The 14,821-nt window shown below is 29.0% G+C and overlaps 1 protein-coding gene across 1 annotated transcript in view; it reads left to right on the top strand.

Moving 5' to 3' along the window:
• The window catches only part of gish (casein kinase I gish), a gene marked incomplete in the record, with an annotated part of 196,453 nt that overhangs the window by 147,571 nt on the left and 34,061 nt on the right, over positions 1–14,821 (top strand). The window contains 1 exon segment of the mRNA XM_067048647.1: positions 13,838–13,986. Coding sequence (XP_066904748.1) covers positions 13,838–13,986 — 149 coding nt within the window.

Genomic DNA, 14,821 nt, shown 5'->3' with positions numbered 1-14,821 from the left:
TAGGGGTGATGAATAGATGGTGTTTAAAGGAGGCTAGATAGAAGCTTTAGGAATAGATAAAACATTTATAACGGGTTGTGTAAGTGATACGATATTGTTTAAAGGGAGCAGTTCTATGTGAGGTGATATACAAATTGCTAGATTAGAGATCATGTATTTAAAATTGAAAGAGATGACTCGAAGTGGAGAGGTTAAGAATATAATGTTATAACGATGAGAAAGCAGTTGACCGTGAATTATATATATGAAAAAAAGATGGTTGGGGGTGCGGTTAGAATATAATACAAATAAGTTAAAATAACTTATTTAATCGTGCCAACGTTTTGGCCAGAATTTCAAGCCTTCATCAGGGCTAAGAACAGAAAAACAAGGTAACAACCAATGAATAATAGAATATATAGAAAGATTAAAGTAAATAAATGTACAGAATAAACATTATTAAAAATAAAGTAATGAAAGAAGTGAAAAATAAAACTTACATATTGGTAATTAAATATGTAAGTAAAATAACATAATTAAGGAAATAAAAATATAAATAAATAATCCATAGATATGTATTTTACTTACATATTTAATTACTTATATTTACGTTTTATTTTCCACTTTTTCATTACTTTATTTTTATTCTGTACAATTATTTACTTTAATTATTCTATATATTCTGTTATCCATTGGTTGTTGTTATCTTGGTTTTTGATCTTAGCCCTGAAGAAGGCTAGAAATTCTGGCCGAAACGTTGGCACTATTAAATAAGTTTTTTTAAACTTATTTGTGTTATTCTCTGACCGCACACTCAACAATCTTCTCTTTTTTTGGTCATTAAAGGGTCTGAGGGTATAGGTATTGTCGTTGAAGAATAGAATAAAGCCAACCTGCTCTAAATACTTAAAAACCTCTCATACTAGTTTACCAGTGAGAGATATGGAATGCTTTAGGGAACATCTAAAATGAGTCTTTAAAGCAATTTAATCATCTTTTTTAGAACCATGTCGTGCTCCTCTTTAAACTATCCAGCTGTAATAAAATTTTGGAGGAACGAGGGAGTATATTAGACATTGAAGGGCACTTCAGGGTATAGAAATATTGAATCTTAGGTTGCCATTTGAGGATTGAGATGAATTTTCAAGTGAACTATAGTTATTCCAACCTAATTACTGGAGTCGTTTCAGTTTAAATCGTTCAGACTCCAAAGATAAATTGTAGTCTGGTTATGATATTTCTAGAAATCAGCCTCTTGTAGGCAATAAAAATAGGCAAAGTGTTATAATTAAATCCTAACGAGTTCAGTTTTATATAGAATGTTAATTCAAGGTTCCTTATAGAAAGTGTGATAGAAAATGTCGGATTTGTGTTATTTTTTTCAGTAGACTGTTGGGTCGATAATGAATGTATGCTGTGGGATGATCGACCATTTCCTAAGAAACAGCCAAGGGGTGGGAGGTGAAACAAACCGGGAAGTTCTTTTCTCCCTGAATCGATTCCCAACTGTATACTGTGATTGATTTTCCCAATAGCTATTTTTACTTTTTTTTTTTAATAAATTATATGGAAAATCCTCAAACCCAGTGGGTTTTCAACCAAAAACTTAAAAAAATAAAAACAAATTACCATTACACAAATTAATTTTAAACTTACGTTTTATTCAATTTTAATAAATTAATACATAAAAAAAATATTTGTAATAATGTATAATTCATGTTTAAAAATAAAATTGAGAGAAGATAGTTTATCGTATGAAGAAGAAAACTCCTAAATTATCAGCTTAAATCTGTTAAAAGTTTTTCTTTTACATTTGGGCAATCAGAAAAGAACCTCAACAACTGAAACCGGCCTTTGCATATCTGTTATATTTTATTTTTATTATAGGAAGATACTCTAGGTAGCGATCAACAAAGGTACTAAATATTAACAAAAACCTCTATTAATGGTAACCAAATTTAATTTAATTGTAACCGGTTACCATTAAATAGTTTTTATTTTGTATCTTTAGTGACCGCCACCTGGACTGTCTTCCTACAGTAAAAATAAAATATTACAGTTATGCAAAGACCTGTTTCAATCGTCAAGGTTTTTCTTCAATTGTCCAAATATAAAAGAAAAACTCCTAAAAGATTTGAGCTGATATTTGAGGATTTTCCTATTAGAGTCAATATATTAACAATAGGAAAGTTATTATTTTAAAATCAGTATAGCTACATCTCATGCATATATGTAATATTTTTATTTAAAGTATCGATCTTTAGCATTTATTTGACAGAGGAAAATTCAATTTTCCAATGACCAGAAATAGTAAAGGCTTAGAATTTAATTTGTCAAATAAAACTTTATTGTTCATAAGTGGATATATTAACAACATTTATTTTCTACGATAAAAAAGATCCTCATTTCTTGCTTTAACTTTTCTCCAAGGTCACCAACACATATTTATTAGCTCATCCTAATTTTTAGTTATTGTAATAAATAAATCAAACTAAATATTGTTCTATGAAAACTCCCCCCCTCCTCCCCACTTCTTGAACTGTCCTCAATAGAGAATAGACCGGCTATTAAGTGGGTCGCGATTCTTTTGTGCGAGTCACTTAAGAGCATGGTTCTTTCAGTGGAGTCGACTCTTTGATTCGATTCTGAATTCAGTTTCGATCTTGTTCTCGGTAGAAACCTCTAAAACGTTTTTTGTGGATTATAATTTATCAAATTGTAAATAATTTAGATTAATTTATATGTAACTCTCATACGGATCCGAAAGCTCAGAGGAAGTTTATCTGGAACAGATGCACACTAAAAGCTATGTAAAAGGGAATATTTATTACTTCTTGCTGTTTATAAGTTTTGGTTTTGAAGGTTAAAAGAAGGGTATCCAATGCTCCATCAATGTCAAAGATGCAGGAGGTTTTTGATGTTAAAAGGCGGATTACAAGTCTTGTAGTATTATCCCTGAGAGCAGATTGTGACTGGAGTTCCAGGACTAAAAACCGGATTGGAACGAGTTGGGGAAGGGACTTTTTCCAGGAAGTTTGTGAGCTAGGATCGTGTTGAGCCTTGTGGTCGTTTCATAATGTTTAAACAAAATGGAAATTGGAAAGCCTTTTAGATAAATTGGTTTATTAATGTGTTACCTGAGCACCAATCGTATATTTTATGAGCTACTAATAAAATATTTTCAATTGTAGTGTTGTTTTTTAAAAATAATAATAGTAGTTTCTAATCAGGTTTTCTAAAAAATGTAAAAAAAAAAAAGTGTGAAAATTAAAGATTTTAAGTTGTGACGAAAAATAGTTTTAATCAATTTTCTTAATTATTCCTACAAATGAGAACGGTTTTTTTTACTTATCATTTGTTTTAACAATTGTTAGAGCTAATATATATATATATATTACAAAATAGATGTTCCATACTCCTGGGGAAATAGTATATTAAAAAAAATAATCAAAATATATCTTTTCTAAAAAAGTTCATATAAAAGAGAATTTATTCTCGCTTAAGCTGTAACACCTCTTAAGTCCGAATTCAACAATTTCTGTACTATTTAAATTATTTTAAAATGAGAGCATCGTTCTAGAACAATTTATCGTTCCAATTAACGTTTCATAGGGTCCTATTAAGTTTTTCCTGAATTTTAGAATTACCTACGGAATACCTCTGGAATGATGCGTTTATTTTACTTTTTTTAAATAGTATTATTTATTATTATTATTAATTTTTTTTGGCGTTACGGGGAATTATTGACTATGTATTCCTTCCGTATTTGACTATGTATTCCAAAGAAAATTAACAATAATAATGAGAAATGCACAAATTTGAAAAAGGCGTGCTACCGTTCACATTGGGTTGTTATACATACATCAAACCTTACAAGAAAAACATTTGTTTTTTAAAATAATAATTTAAATAGCTAAAGTATAATTAATCAAAAATACTTTTTTTTTTTTTGTTTCTTTTATACATTCTTTTTTGTTTCTTTTAGTGTTTTATTATATTTGTGTAAACATGCATTTCTATCTTAATCCAATATATTTTGTTTTTCTCTTTAACGAATGTAAGATAAAATTTATTTAAAAGATACATTTTTAAATATAGTGATAATATTTACAAATATCCATAAAAATGTAGTGTCAAACACAGGTAAAATTTTATCAGAATTAAAATCAGAATAAAAAACAATGAACAAAAAAGTACACGGATATAAGAATACAAGTACATGAGTACAAGGAAATAAATAAAAGTAGTTAGTATAAAAAAAGGAATAAATATAAACAGTAATAATTATAAAAATTAATTATAAAAGAAATTAGAACTAATAGTTGAAGTTACTACTGTCTGATTCTAAATAAAATAATTTATTTGCTAGAAAATATTACACGTTAAACAATAATAATTATAAAAGAAATTATAACTAATAGTTAAAGTTACTACTGTCTGGTTCTAAATAAAATAATTTATTTGCTAGAAAAAATTACACGTTAAACAGTAATAATTACAAAAATTAATTTTAAAAGAAATTATAACTAATAGTTGAAGTTACTACTATCTGATTCTAAATAAAATAATTTATTTGTTAGAAAATATTACACGTAAGTCCATACTACCCCCAGGAACTATGTAGTTCTCTTTAGCAACAAACTCATGAATTAAATTAAATGAGATTAGTTTAAAGAAACTATTGTGTTTAGTGGCGTCCCAAGAAGTGCTGAGGTTTGAAGCGAAATCAAGGGGCCCCCCGTTCTCCTCACGGTTGTGGTGGAGGGGTGTTAATTGGTCTCCTAAAATCCCAAAGTTTTTGCTCCTTCCTCATTTTATAACCTATTTATTGGTATGTTTATTACTTGTGTTCTCGGAAATACCTCGAGGAATATATACTGGGGATAATAAGGGGGGCCCGGAGCATGTTGCCCCCTTTGCCCCTCTCCTCTTAGGCCGCAATCGTATTGTATACCCTCAACAAAATGCTTTTGATAACTCAATCTGATAATCTAGTTTTCCGATCTATTTCTGAGTCATAAAAAACTTAGCTTGCGTGTGCCGAGCTCATTACTAACTTGTTATTAGGATTGTTAAAGTTCGTATTATTTTTTTCCTTCTCAATTTTTTTTCTTCTTTTTTTTAAAAAAGTACCAATGAGGGTGACTGTTAGATAATTATTAAATAATCGTTTCTAGAAAATAATAATATGGTTTTAATTGTAATAAGTATTAATAATTTAGTGTCTACTGTATAATAAATTGTTTGTATTTATTCTTCTTTGTTACATTTTATTTATAAAAAATACAATTGTTGACTCTAAAGTGTTGATAAACAGGATTTATTGTTAATAAAAATGCCGTAATGATAACAGTATCTTTGTCCCTTGCAGTGAGAGCATAAAATAAAAAAAAATCTGAAGAAGCAGAAAAAAAGGTTGTTCATTAAAAACTAGTATTTATTTTCCTTGCTTATAAATGTATTTTTATAATAAAAATTTATTTATGAAATAAGTAAAAAAAAGTTCTTATAATTCTATCTTTACACCTAAGTATTTTCATTTAATTAAATTATTATTTAAAAATAAAATATGTGAAATATCCATTACTGTTTAACCATACTGAACAAACACAATTTAATAATAAATAATTCATTACAACTAATATTAAATAATAATAATAACTAATATTAAATTATTTCGAAAATTATACTTTCATCTTGAGTGAATAAGTTGTTATTTAATTCTAGTTATTATTTAATGAAATGATAGTAAAATTAACAAAAAAAAATTGTTTAGGCCACTGGTTGACTTCATTATTTTATATAGGCTACGTCATGCGGGCGCTATGATGCTAATTGGAAAGATCGAATTTTCCCCGATTTTATAAACATTATTTAAATCCATGTAAAAATCGTTTGCTTATCCACTATAGATATATTCCGTGCTTAGCTCTATATAATATGTTTCATAGTTTAGTTTAATTTTTCATTATCTCTGCATTTTATTTTTACCATTATTTGCCGCGTAAAGAAAATAGGTCTTTTTCACATTAGCTCTGGCACTATAAAATTTTTAAAGCTATATGAAATTAAATAACGATTTAACGTGAACGTCTAATACATGAATTTTAACATTTTACTTAAAACTTAAAATTTATTTTCACCAGGATCTTTGTCCTGCCATATATTTTAAGTTGTTTATTAGAAAATTAGATTGGTTTGGCGCTATGTTTAAATAGACTCTAACAAAAGCTTATTTAAATAAAAAATAACTGGTTAAATCAATGACTAACTAGTTCGGTATTTTTTTAAACAAGTATTTATTTTTTACACTGTTTTTTATTTTGAAAATATTCATTCACTTATTAAAATACATATACACATAAACTGACACATGCCATGTATATACTATAAATAATGGATTAACATGATTCTGCCGAGTCGGTTCTGGAATACAGCAGGTATTCCACAGGCTACTCCACACTTCCAGGATGAACATCCGCATTTCTGTGTCTTATAAACTCGTCTATGAATACTTCATCCTACTATTTTAAATAGTATTTATTTTTATCCCATGATTAAAATAAAAATATAAATTTGTATAGTTTTATTTTTTTTTAATGGAATTTTTATTACATACGTCGAAACTTTCATGTTTAAAGTTTATTACTTCTTCGTTTCCTACCAGGGCGTTGTTCTTCCGAGCTCATTAAATAATGAGATCGTTGAATAAATATTCATAAAAACCATAGCTTTTGTATATTCATATAGTTGTTAGTTGTTTTCCTCGTTTCTGCTAAGTGATGCCTAGGGTTTTGCAATAAACGATTTAAAAAAAAAAAAAAAAAAGTACACGATAATATTTCTTATCAAAGAAAAGCTGTTAATAAATTTTAACTGAGTATTTTTCAGATAGCTTTGTTATGTATGAGTGGTTGGGGAGCCAAGGGACGAACGTGACTATTCAGCGAATAAGATTTTTTTGTGCTATCAAAATGTTCCTGAACCTTTACATATCAGTATTTTGAACCCAATTTTTATGTCACGGCAGTTTTTTAATCTATAGTGTGATGGGAGAGATAATTTAAAGTATTTAAATTTTATTCAGTTTTCATTTCATATTTAACCTTTTTTTTCCCTGTCATAGAAACCCTACGCAAAGTTCCTGTAATTCATATATCTTACAGATTCCATTCTACAAAACTCTAAATCACCACAAACTGAAGGTGGTGGGATTAGATTCAATACTTTCTTCTGTGGTGTTACACGTTCTGCCGATTTAGCAATGTTCTTCTTTTCTTTAGATTATTTAACCTTACTCACTACATATTTAATGCTTACTGTCAGGAACATGTAGGCAGTCTAACGTACCACTAACTCTTAAACACACACTGACAGACTGACATTTGATAGGCAACATCATATGTGGCAACTTTACTAAACGATGATTGCCGTTTCGTCTATTTCACAATCCGGAAATATTTGATTACCTTCAGAAAACAAATATGTACGAATAAATATAACAAATTTGATTTATTTCCATTTTTATTACATCAATTAATGTCACTTACTGCTATCGAATGATTTTTTTTTTTCAATTTTATTATATTTATATATTTTTTAAAAATATGAACTATTGCTATGATACCAGCTGATATATTCTAGTATCGATAACGAATAATATTTGAGATGTTCTTGAGTTGAGTATGCATAGGCAAACATCTTCATCGCTGTAAAATACCTTATATTATACTAAAAAAAAGCATTTAAAGTGTTAAATTATATTTTTATCATACTACATACGGTAGTCTGTATTATAAATGTTTCACTAATTGTTCATCCAACTCGTCCGTGGCGGTTTTAAAAACATTATTTTTGCGTGATTAAGTGATTTAATACAAAATTATGGCAGTAGCATGAGTGGCATGATAATAGTAAATAATAGAGACCAAAAATCTTTACCTGACTTTTACGTAATGATTCACGTTCTGAAGTTATGCTAGATAAAAAATAATTGTTAAATAATTAGAAAAAATACGAAATACTCGCAAATATAAAAAAAAAATATTTATTTAAGAAGATAACGTATCTTCATATTATTATCTTCGCTGGAAATAATAAAAATTGATTAAGTGTTCTCATAATCAAATCAATAATTAATCAATGCAATAATCATAATTAATCATAATTAATTCATAATTAATCAATGCAAGCATAGCAAGTCTCCAAGTTTGTACACGGTTACACCGCATGCGAGTTCAAACATGTGAGTTTGTTGCAGAGCTCAATTAACAATTAAAGAAACAAGTTTTGTGAACGGTTTTATGTTTTTATATATAAAAATAGTTTACCGTATAATTTCAAATTATGGAGATGGTCTGGGTTGCGGTCAAAAGTGAAACAAAGTTAAAAACTATTTATTTGTAAGTCACTAAAGCTTTTAACTTGAATAGTACCGATGAAGCTTTACAAAGTGGGTCTAAATGTCGGAAAATAAATAGTTGCTAACTATTTCTGTTTCTCTCTGATTATCTTCTACATAATTTGGTTTGATGTTTTCTTGGACACCAGAACGATAAACATTTAATGCTGTGCGGGCTTCACCCTATTTTTCTTTGCCATTTTTCTTTGAAATTAGTTGTATAATAGCAGAAACTAATTTCTGCTCTTATATAGCTTTCTGAAAGTGAGTAACTAACTAGTAAGAGAAAGTACTACTACTGTAAATATTTATTTTATAAATAGTAGCAAATTTGAGAAAAAAAAGTTTTGATTTGATTTTTAAGGGACGTGTTCCAGTAGTTCATGTACCGTAGATTAGGGTTTTTTTTCACGATCATAATACTAATTACTATAGTTCGTGCAAAGCTAGACAGTTCGTAAATTTGTTTTTTTTATAAAACTTGATTTCGTTTACATACTACATTTTTCCTTTTATAATTGGAAAAAAACGCGCATTGTACAACTTATTACAAAAAAATCATATCATAGGGTTTCTCGAGGTAAAAAATACCCAACATCAACTTTCATGTCAATAATACAACAATTAAACTTCGTATAATCTGCCAATAGTTATAGTTTTACAAAAAATAACAATACCAGTGCTTCGTGAATGCGATCGGATGAGATCGGGTGGTCCCGCCTTTTTCCGATTCCAACTCCTGTCTCTATTTTTCATGCTTACTCCTTTAGGTATTCACCAAATTCTTTAATATTTTGTATTTATCCATTGTTCATTATTGCTAACAATGAGGACTGGTTATTTAATTCAAATAAGCAAAATTAATGGTACCTGAAGTGAAGAAGATTTTTTTTTATTCTTCATTTAAGCCATGTTAAACTATTTAAATGTGGATAAGACGACCAATTTTACATCGATTTACTGGGTTTAATAAAAATCTTTAGAGTCATTTTTGAGAAAATCTTTTAAAAAAAGTGTAAAATCGACTCTTTAATGTGGCACTTTGGTCGATTTGACGCAAAATGTGCTGTAACATTCCAAGCATAAACATGACTCAATACGTGTATTTCCTTCAAAAACTCAAATTCGAAATTTTTCAAGATCGCAACAGCTTCTAATTAATATATATTCCTTATATCCAAATCAAAGTAAAAAATTAAACTAGTGATTGAAATAAATTGAACACAGAAGAAAAACAGGTGCTTGTGATGGTTGTTAGTGGGACAATTCACTGTATCCTCAGGACTTGGAAGTTTGCGAATAAGTGTATTGGGTACTTATTGCTTATATGTATCTAGAGGTATTTTAAACTATAAAAGAACGCATATAAGCCGTAATCTGCAGATGATAAAATGTATATATGGATTTTGGACGAAGCTTTTAGAAGTGATACAACACCGGCCACAAGATCGATAAGAACCGAGGGCGTGGAGATTATCCCGCACGTTGTTCATCAAATGGTTGTACAGAAACGGTAGAAGTATTGGAATTTACAATTAATTGGAGAGGAGGGGGGCGAAGACTCTTGAATCTCATTGAAATAATACAGTTTCCTCATATTTTATATTTAAAATCTTCAAAGGGAGTCAAAATAAAACAAATATATCGGTTTTTCTTGTAAGTTCTCATATTGATACTTTCATTTCAACTAACGGGTTTGATTAATACGTATGTTTATCATCTAGGAACTAAACTATATAATTTCTGAAATTCCTAAAAATAAAAATGTGGGGTTTGGACAGGTTATGTATTAGACCTTATAATACTGAGTAATTGGCAGAAATAAACAAGCGAACTGTTTTAAAAAGTAAAAAATATGGAGCGGTGCCCGCATCGAACTCTCCCTTCGCCCTCCCTTAAGTTGAAACTGATCCTCCCTTGTTTCAAAACAGATATTTATAAATTATTCACTGTGGCAATACTTTTTCGTATTAATTTTTTCAAATGAGCCTTAAGTTAATTGTGAAATCCTTTCATAGTTTATTTTTATCAATTTTTTTATTAAACATATAAGTGTGAAATAGTATATTATTTCAAATAAACAAAATAAAAGTACCTTTGAAATGGAAGATTTTTTGAAAAATACGCATTTAAGCCATGGAGGATGTTATCCAATGAGGGTAACACTTATCTGAAATTAGAGAAAACTTAATTGTACATTGACATGCTGAGTTTTATCAAAATCGTTAGATCCTTTATCGAGATAATCGGAAAAAAAAATTGAATTATCGATTCTATAAAATGGCACTTCCGATCAGTCGATTTTATCGAAAAAGTTACATCGATGTTATCGATACTTGGTTATTTGAACCAATTCAAAATTTTTCACGATCACAATACTTTCCCTTATATTTATATTTCTTATATAAGTGAGTGGGAGTAAAAAGAGGTAGTGAAAAGTTTGTGCAACCATACATCCCATCGCACTTACTGTTATATCAACACAACACGATATTCCTCAAACTTCTTTGAGTGATGTTTGTAAGCTTCGAGCATGCCCTCGCCATACACGCGTCGGTAAAGTTACCTAAGAGTTTTAGGTTGTATCTATAGTCTCAGAGAATAATTTTATCTGTCCACCGGAGCAACTTTCGGAGTAGCGTTCACATAACATGTCCAATCCTGTTTTTAAATAAATAATATTGACAAAATTAAAAAAAAAAACATTTAATTTTGTATTTGACATATTCTATTAATTGTACTGTTAACTGTGATTACAACTCTACTAACTTTAGGAATTCATAATAGTACAAGAGCCGGGAAGAAAAAAAAGGCAGTTATCTCACCCCAATTTTTGATTACTTCAATAAAAACTATGTATAATTACTAGTCAAAATTGATGTGTCTGCCAAGTATAGGTAGGGGGATTAAAAAATGGCGGCTGTTTCAAAACCTTAAATAACCATTGATTTTTCATTCGGAGCTCTACATCTTAAAAACTACCAACAGCACTAGAAAATCTAACAGAACATTATTTAAAGAAGAGTAAATTTGCTGAAATATTAGCCCTAAAAGAGCTATTTACGTCCAATAGTTCTCGAGATATAGCTTTTTAAAAAGCAAAATTTCTTAAAAATCTACTGAAAGATTAGTAGTTAGTTGATTTATTTTGAGAAATCTATATCTCAGGAACTATGTGACGTACAGATGTCTATTAGCACTCCAATTAAAGCTAGTTTATTGGACTATAAAGAAGTTTATGACCTTTACCTTCGTAGGAATAGTAGGTTTCATGATATTTGCTAAAATAAATTGATCTATAGTTGTTCGGACAATAAGTTTGATTTATGAAAAACCTTATTTCAGAAACCATTGGACGTACTGATGTCTGCCAGCGCTCAAATTAAAGCTAGTTAAATTTACTACAAAATAGTTAATCATGTCTATCTTTGTAGGAGTAGTAGTTCTTATGATATTTGACGAAATAAACTCACAAAATGTTAATTTCTTGTTGTTCGTATAAAATGTTGGATTTTTTTAAATAAATATCTCTAGATCCATAAGACGCACATATGTCTGGCAGCACTCAAAATAATGGAAATTTAACTTACTATAAAGTAATTTATGACACTTATCTTCGTAGGGGTAGTAGTTTTTATGATATTCACATATGAATATAAATTTGGCAAATGAAAATTTTTCCGAACAACTATAAATCAATTTATTTTAGCAAATTGCATGTAAACTATTACTCCTACGAAGATAAACATCATAAACTACTTTATATCTCATTAAACTAGCTTTAATTTGAGTGCTAATAGACATCTGTACGTCAAATGGTTTTTGAGATATAGATTTTTCAAAATAAATTCTCTAACTACTGATCTTTTAGTACGTCCCATACAACATTTTTATGAATTGTTGCTTTTTAAAGAGCTGCCATTTTTTATTCCCCCTACCTATACTTGGCAGACTCATCAATTTTGACTATTAATTATACGCACTTTTCATTAAACTAATCAAAAATTGGGGTGAGATAACTGCCTTTTTTCTCCTCTTGGGCTCTTGTACTAAAAGAGGAACAACTGTAAAGAAAGAAACCCCTGCCTACCGTAATATCTTTGGAACATGCCCTGTTCAAAATTAAACCAACATTTTTTTTGTTAGATGTATCACTATTCAAGCAAAAGATTGCTGATGTTTCTAAGGTTTTCATTGACCAATACTTGACAAAGGTGTGTCATCAGAACTGAAATTTTATTGTCCTTGTTTTACTTTAAGGAAGACAGGACTGATTTTGACGGAAATATAAGCCTAAAATATCATTGTACCTCTTGAAAACTTAAAAATGAAAAATAAGCTGAAAACTTCATTAAATAAAAACGAAAATGAATCTCCTTTAATCCATCGGGAGGTGTTTAAAATAGATTTTTAAAATTTTTTTTATTACTTACCCATTTATCTCCTGTGATTCACAATTATCTGTTCTCATTCAGAAGGACTTTCACTTGAAGTGAACATTGAGTTATCCTCTCAGTCCTAAAAAATCTTTTACCTTCAAATTATTTTCTGGACAATTTTAGGTGTTAAACAATACTCTTGCTAAAAAGTATTAATTTATTTAACAGAATGTATAAATGTATTGAAATGTAACCTACATTTAAAAGAAAAATTAAACACTCAAGAAGTAATTTATTTGATTTTTTATTTGTAAAATCATGTATTATTTTTTAGAAGTATATTTATTTTAGTACATCAGTTTCTATCAATATTAGTATTAAACTACTCAAAATTTTTTGAAGCAATTGTACTTCGCAGTTCACTCGAAGTTTGCTTTAATTTATTGATCACAGGAGTAAAGGAGCCGATAGGGTAAAGATGGGACTGGTCAGGGAAACTACTCTTTACTCACTTTATAAGAGTGCTGCATCTTCTAAAAGCATACACTACAATGGTGAAGTCCGACAATTAAATAAAATTGTAACAGTATATTTTATTGGTTGAAAAAATGACCAAAAATTAGTCACTGCTAGATCGTTGGAATTAGGGGACCCATAAGTGAATTTGACACTAGGTATATGACAGGAATTTTCAAAATATTGTTCAACTGTTTTGTTTCATATAAACCTGTAATAACTAACTAACGTCATAACCAACAAAATTTTTTTGTTTTTTAATTCATTGCTGTCATAATCATGAATTAATCTTTATGATATTATAATATAAAATAAATATTTGACAAGAAATATTTTCTGTGTACTTTTTTATTATGAATGTTTGATTATTTCAATTTATTTTGCTCCATTTTGAAATATTTGCCTGTTATGTTATTGTTTGTCTAATTTCTAGACAGATTTTTCTGTTTTTCCATATGTGAATCCTTTGACTAATAATGGTTTTGTTTTTTTTTTTCTTCCCCCTCCTCCCACTTGCCTGTTCCCTATTTCCTCTGGCTTTTCCTCGTCCCTAAATTTGCAGAAGGAATCCCGGAGGTCTACTATTTCGGACCATGCGGGAAGTACAACGCCCTGGTCATGGAGCTCCTCGGCCCTTCCCTGGAGGATCTGTTCGATGTCTGCGGCAGGAGGTTCACTCTCAAGACTGTTTTAATGATCGCAACTCAACTTGTAAGTCTATGTACTGAATAAAGCCAATTTTTTTTGTATTTTTTTTTCAATACACTACTTTGTTTTGTTCTCTTCATGTAGTTTTGGTGCATTTTGTTCATTCTAATGATTTAGATCTTCACTTAATGTTAGCTGTTTCAGTCCAGTAAAAAGTCTACATAGAAGTAAGTGTAAATTAAGTTCTGTCTACTGATTCTTATGTAATAATGTTTAAATATACCACAGTAAAAAGTTTATTACTCCCTGAGGATAGCCCTAATAATGTAGATTTTTCAAAATATAATTAGGTTTATTGCCAATAACCCATAAGTAGCTGAAATATCATTTTAAATAACTTAATGGTAAATTTAATGTGTGCCCTCTTTTAAGTTTATAAGAATAATTCCTGAGATACAGTTTTTCCAAAACTGATATTTAAAAAAAAAGATAAAAAATTCTTTCATAAATTTATGTTGGCAAATATCATGAAAACTGCTGTTCTTTGGAAAATAATCAATATAAACTACTTTGTGCTGTAATAAAGGAGCTTCAAATTGAACCCTAAGAGATGTTTATCTGTCAAAAAGTTCCTAAGTTATCGAACTTTTCTGAAGATATAACTCATTCTTTCAATGAATTGTTCAATTACTATATTTTAAAGACATTTACTGTTCCTCTTGTATAGTTTAGATAAAAATTTAAATTATTTTCAAACTGAAAATGTGCATTAGCTGTAACTAAAATGGAAACTTTTTCTTCTGGATATAATATATGAAGCTCAATAAAAATAAAATCTCTTCATCGTAAATGGGTTTCTAGATGTAATTAAAAATGCACTCCTCTAACTATATTGGAA

The sequence above is a fragment of the Halyomorpha halys genome, unplaced genomic scaffold (genome assembly GCF_000696795.3).
Source record: "Halyomorpha halys isolate HHAL.00 unplaced genomic scaffold, Hhal_1.1 Scaffold20.1, whole genome shotgun sequence".
In the NCBI taxonomy this organism is placed as follows: Eukaryota; Metazoa; Arthropoda; class Insecta; order Hemiptera; family Pentatomidae; genus Halyomorpha; species Halyomorpha halys.
Note: the sequence above shows the minus strand (reverse complement) of the source record. Positions and strands in the feature narration are given on the sequence as shown.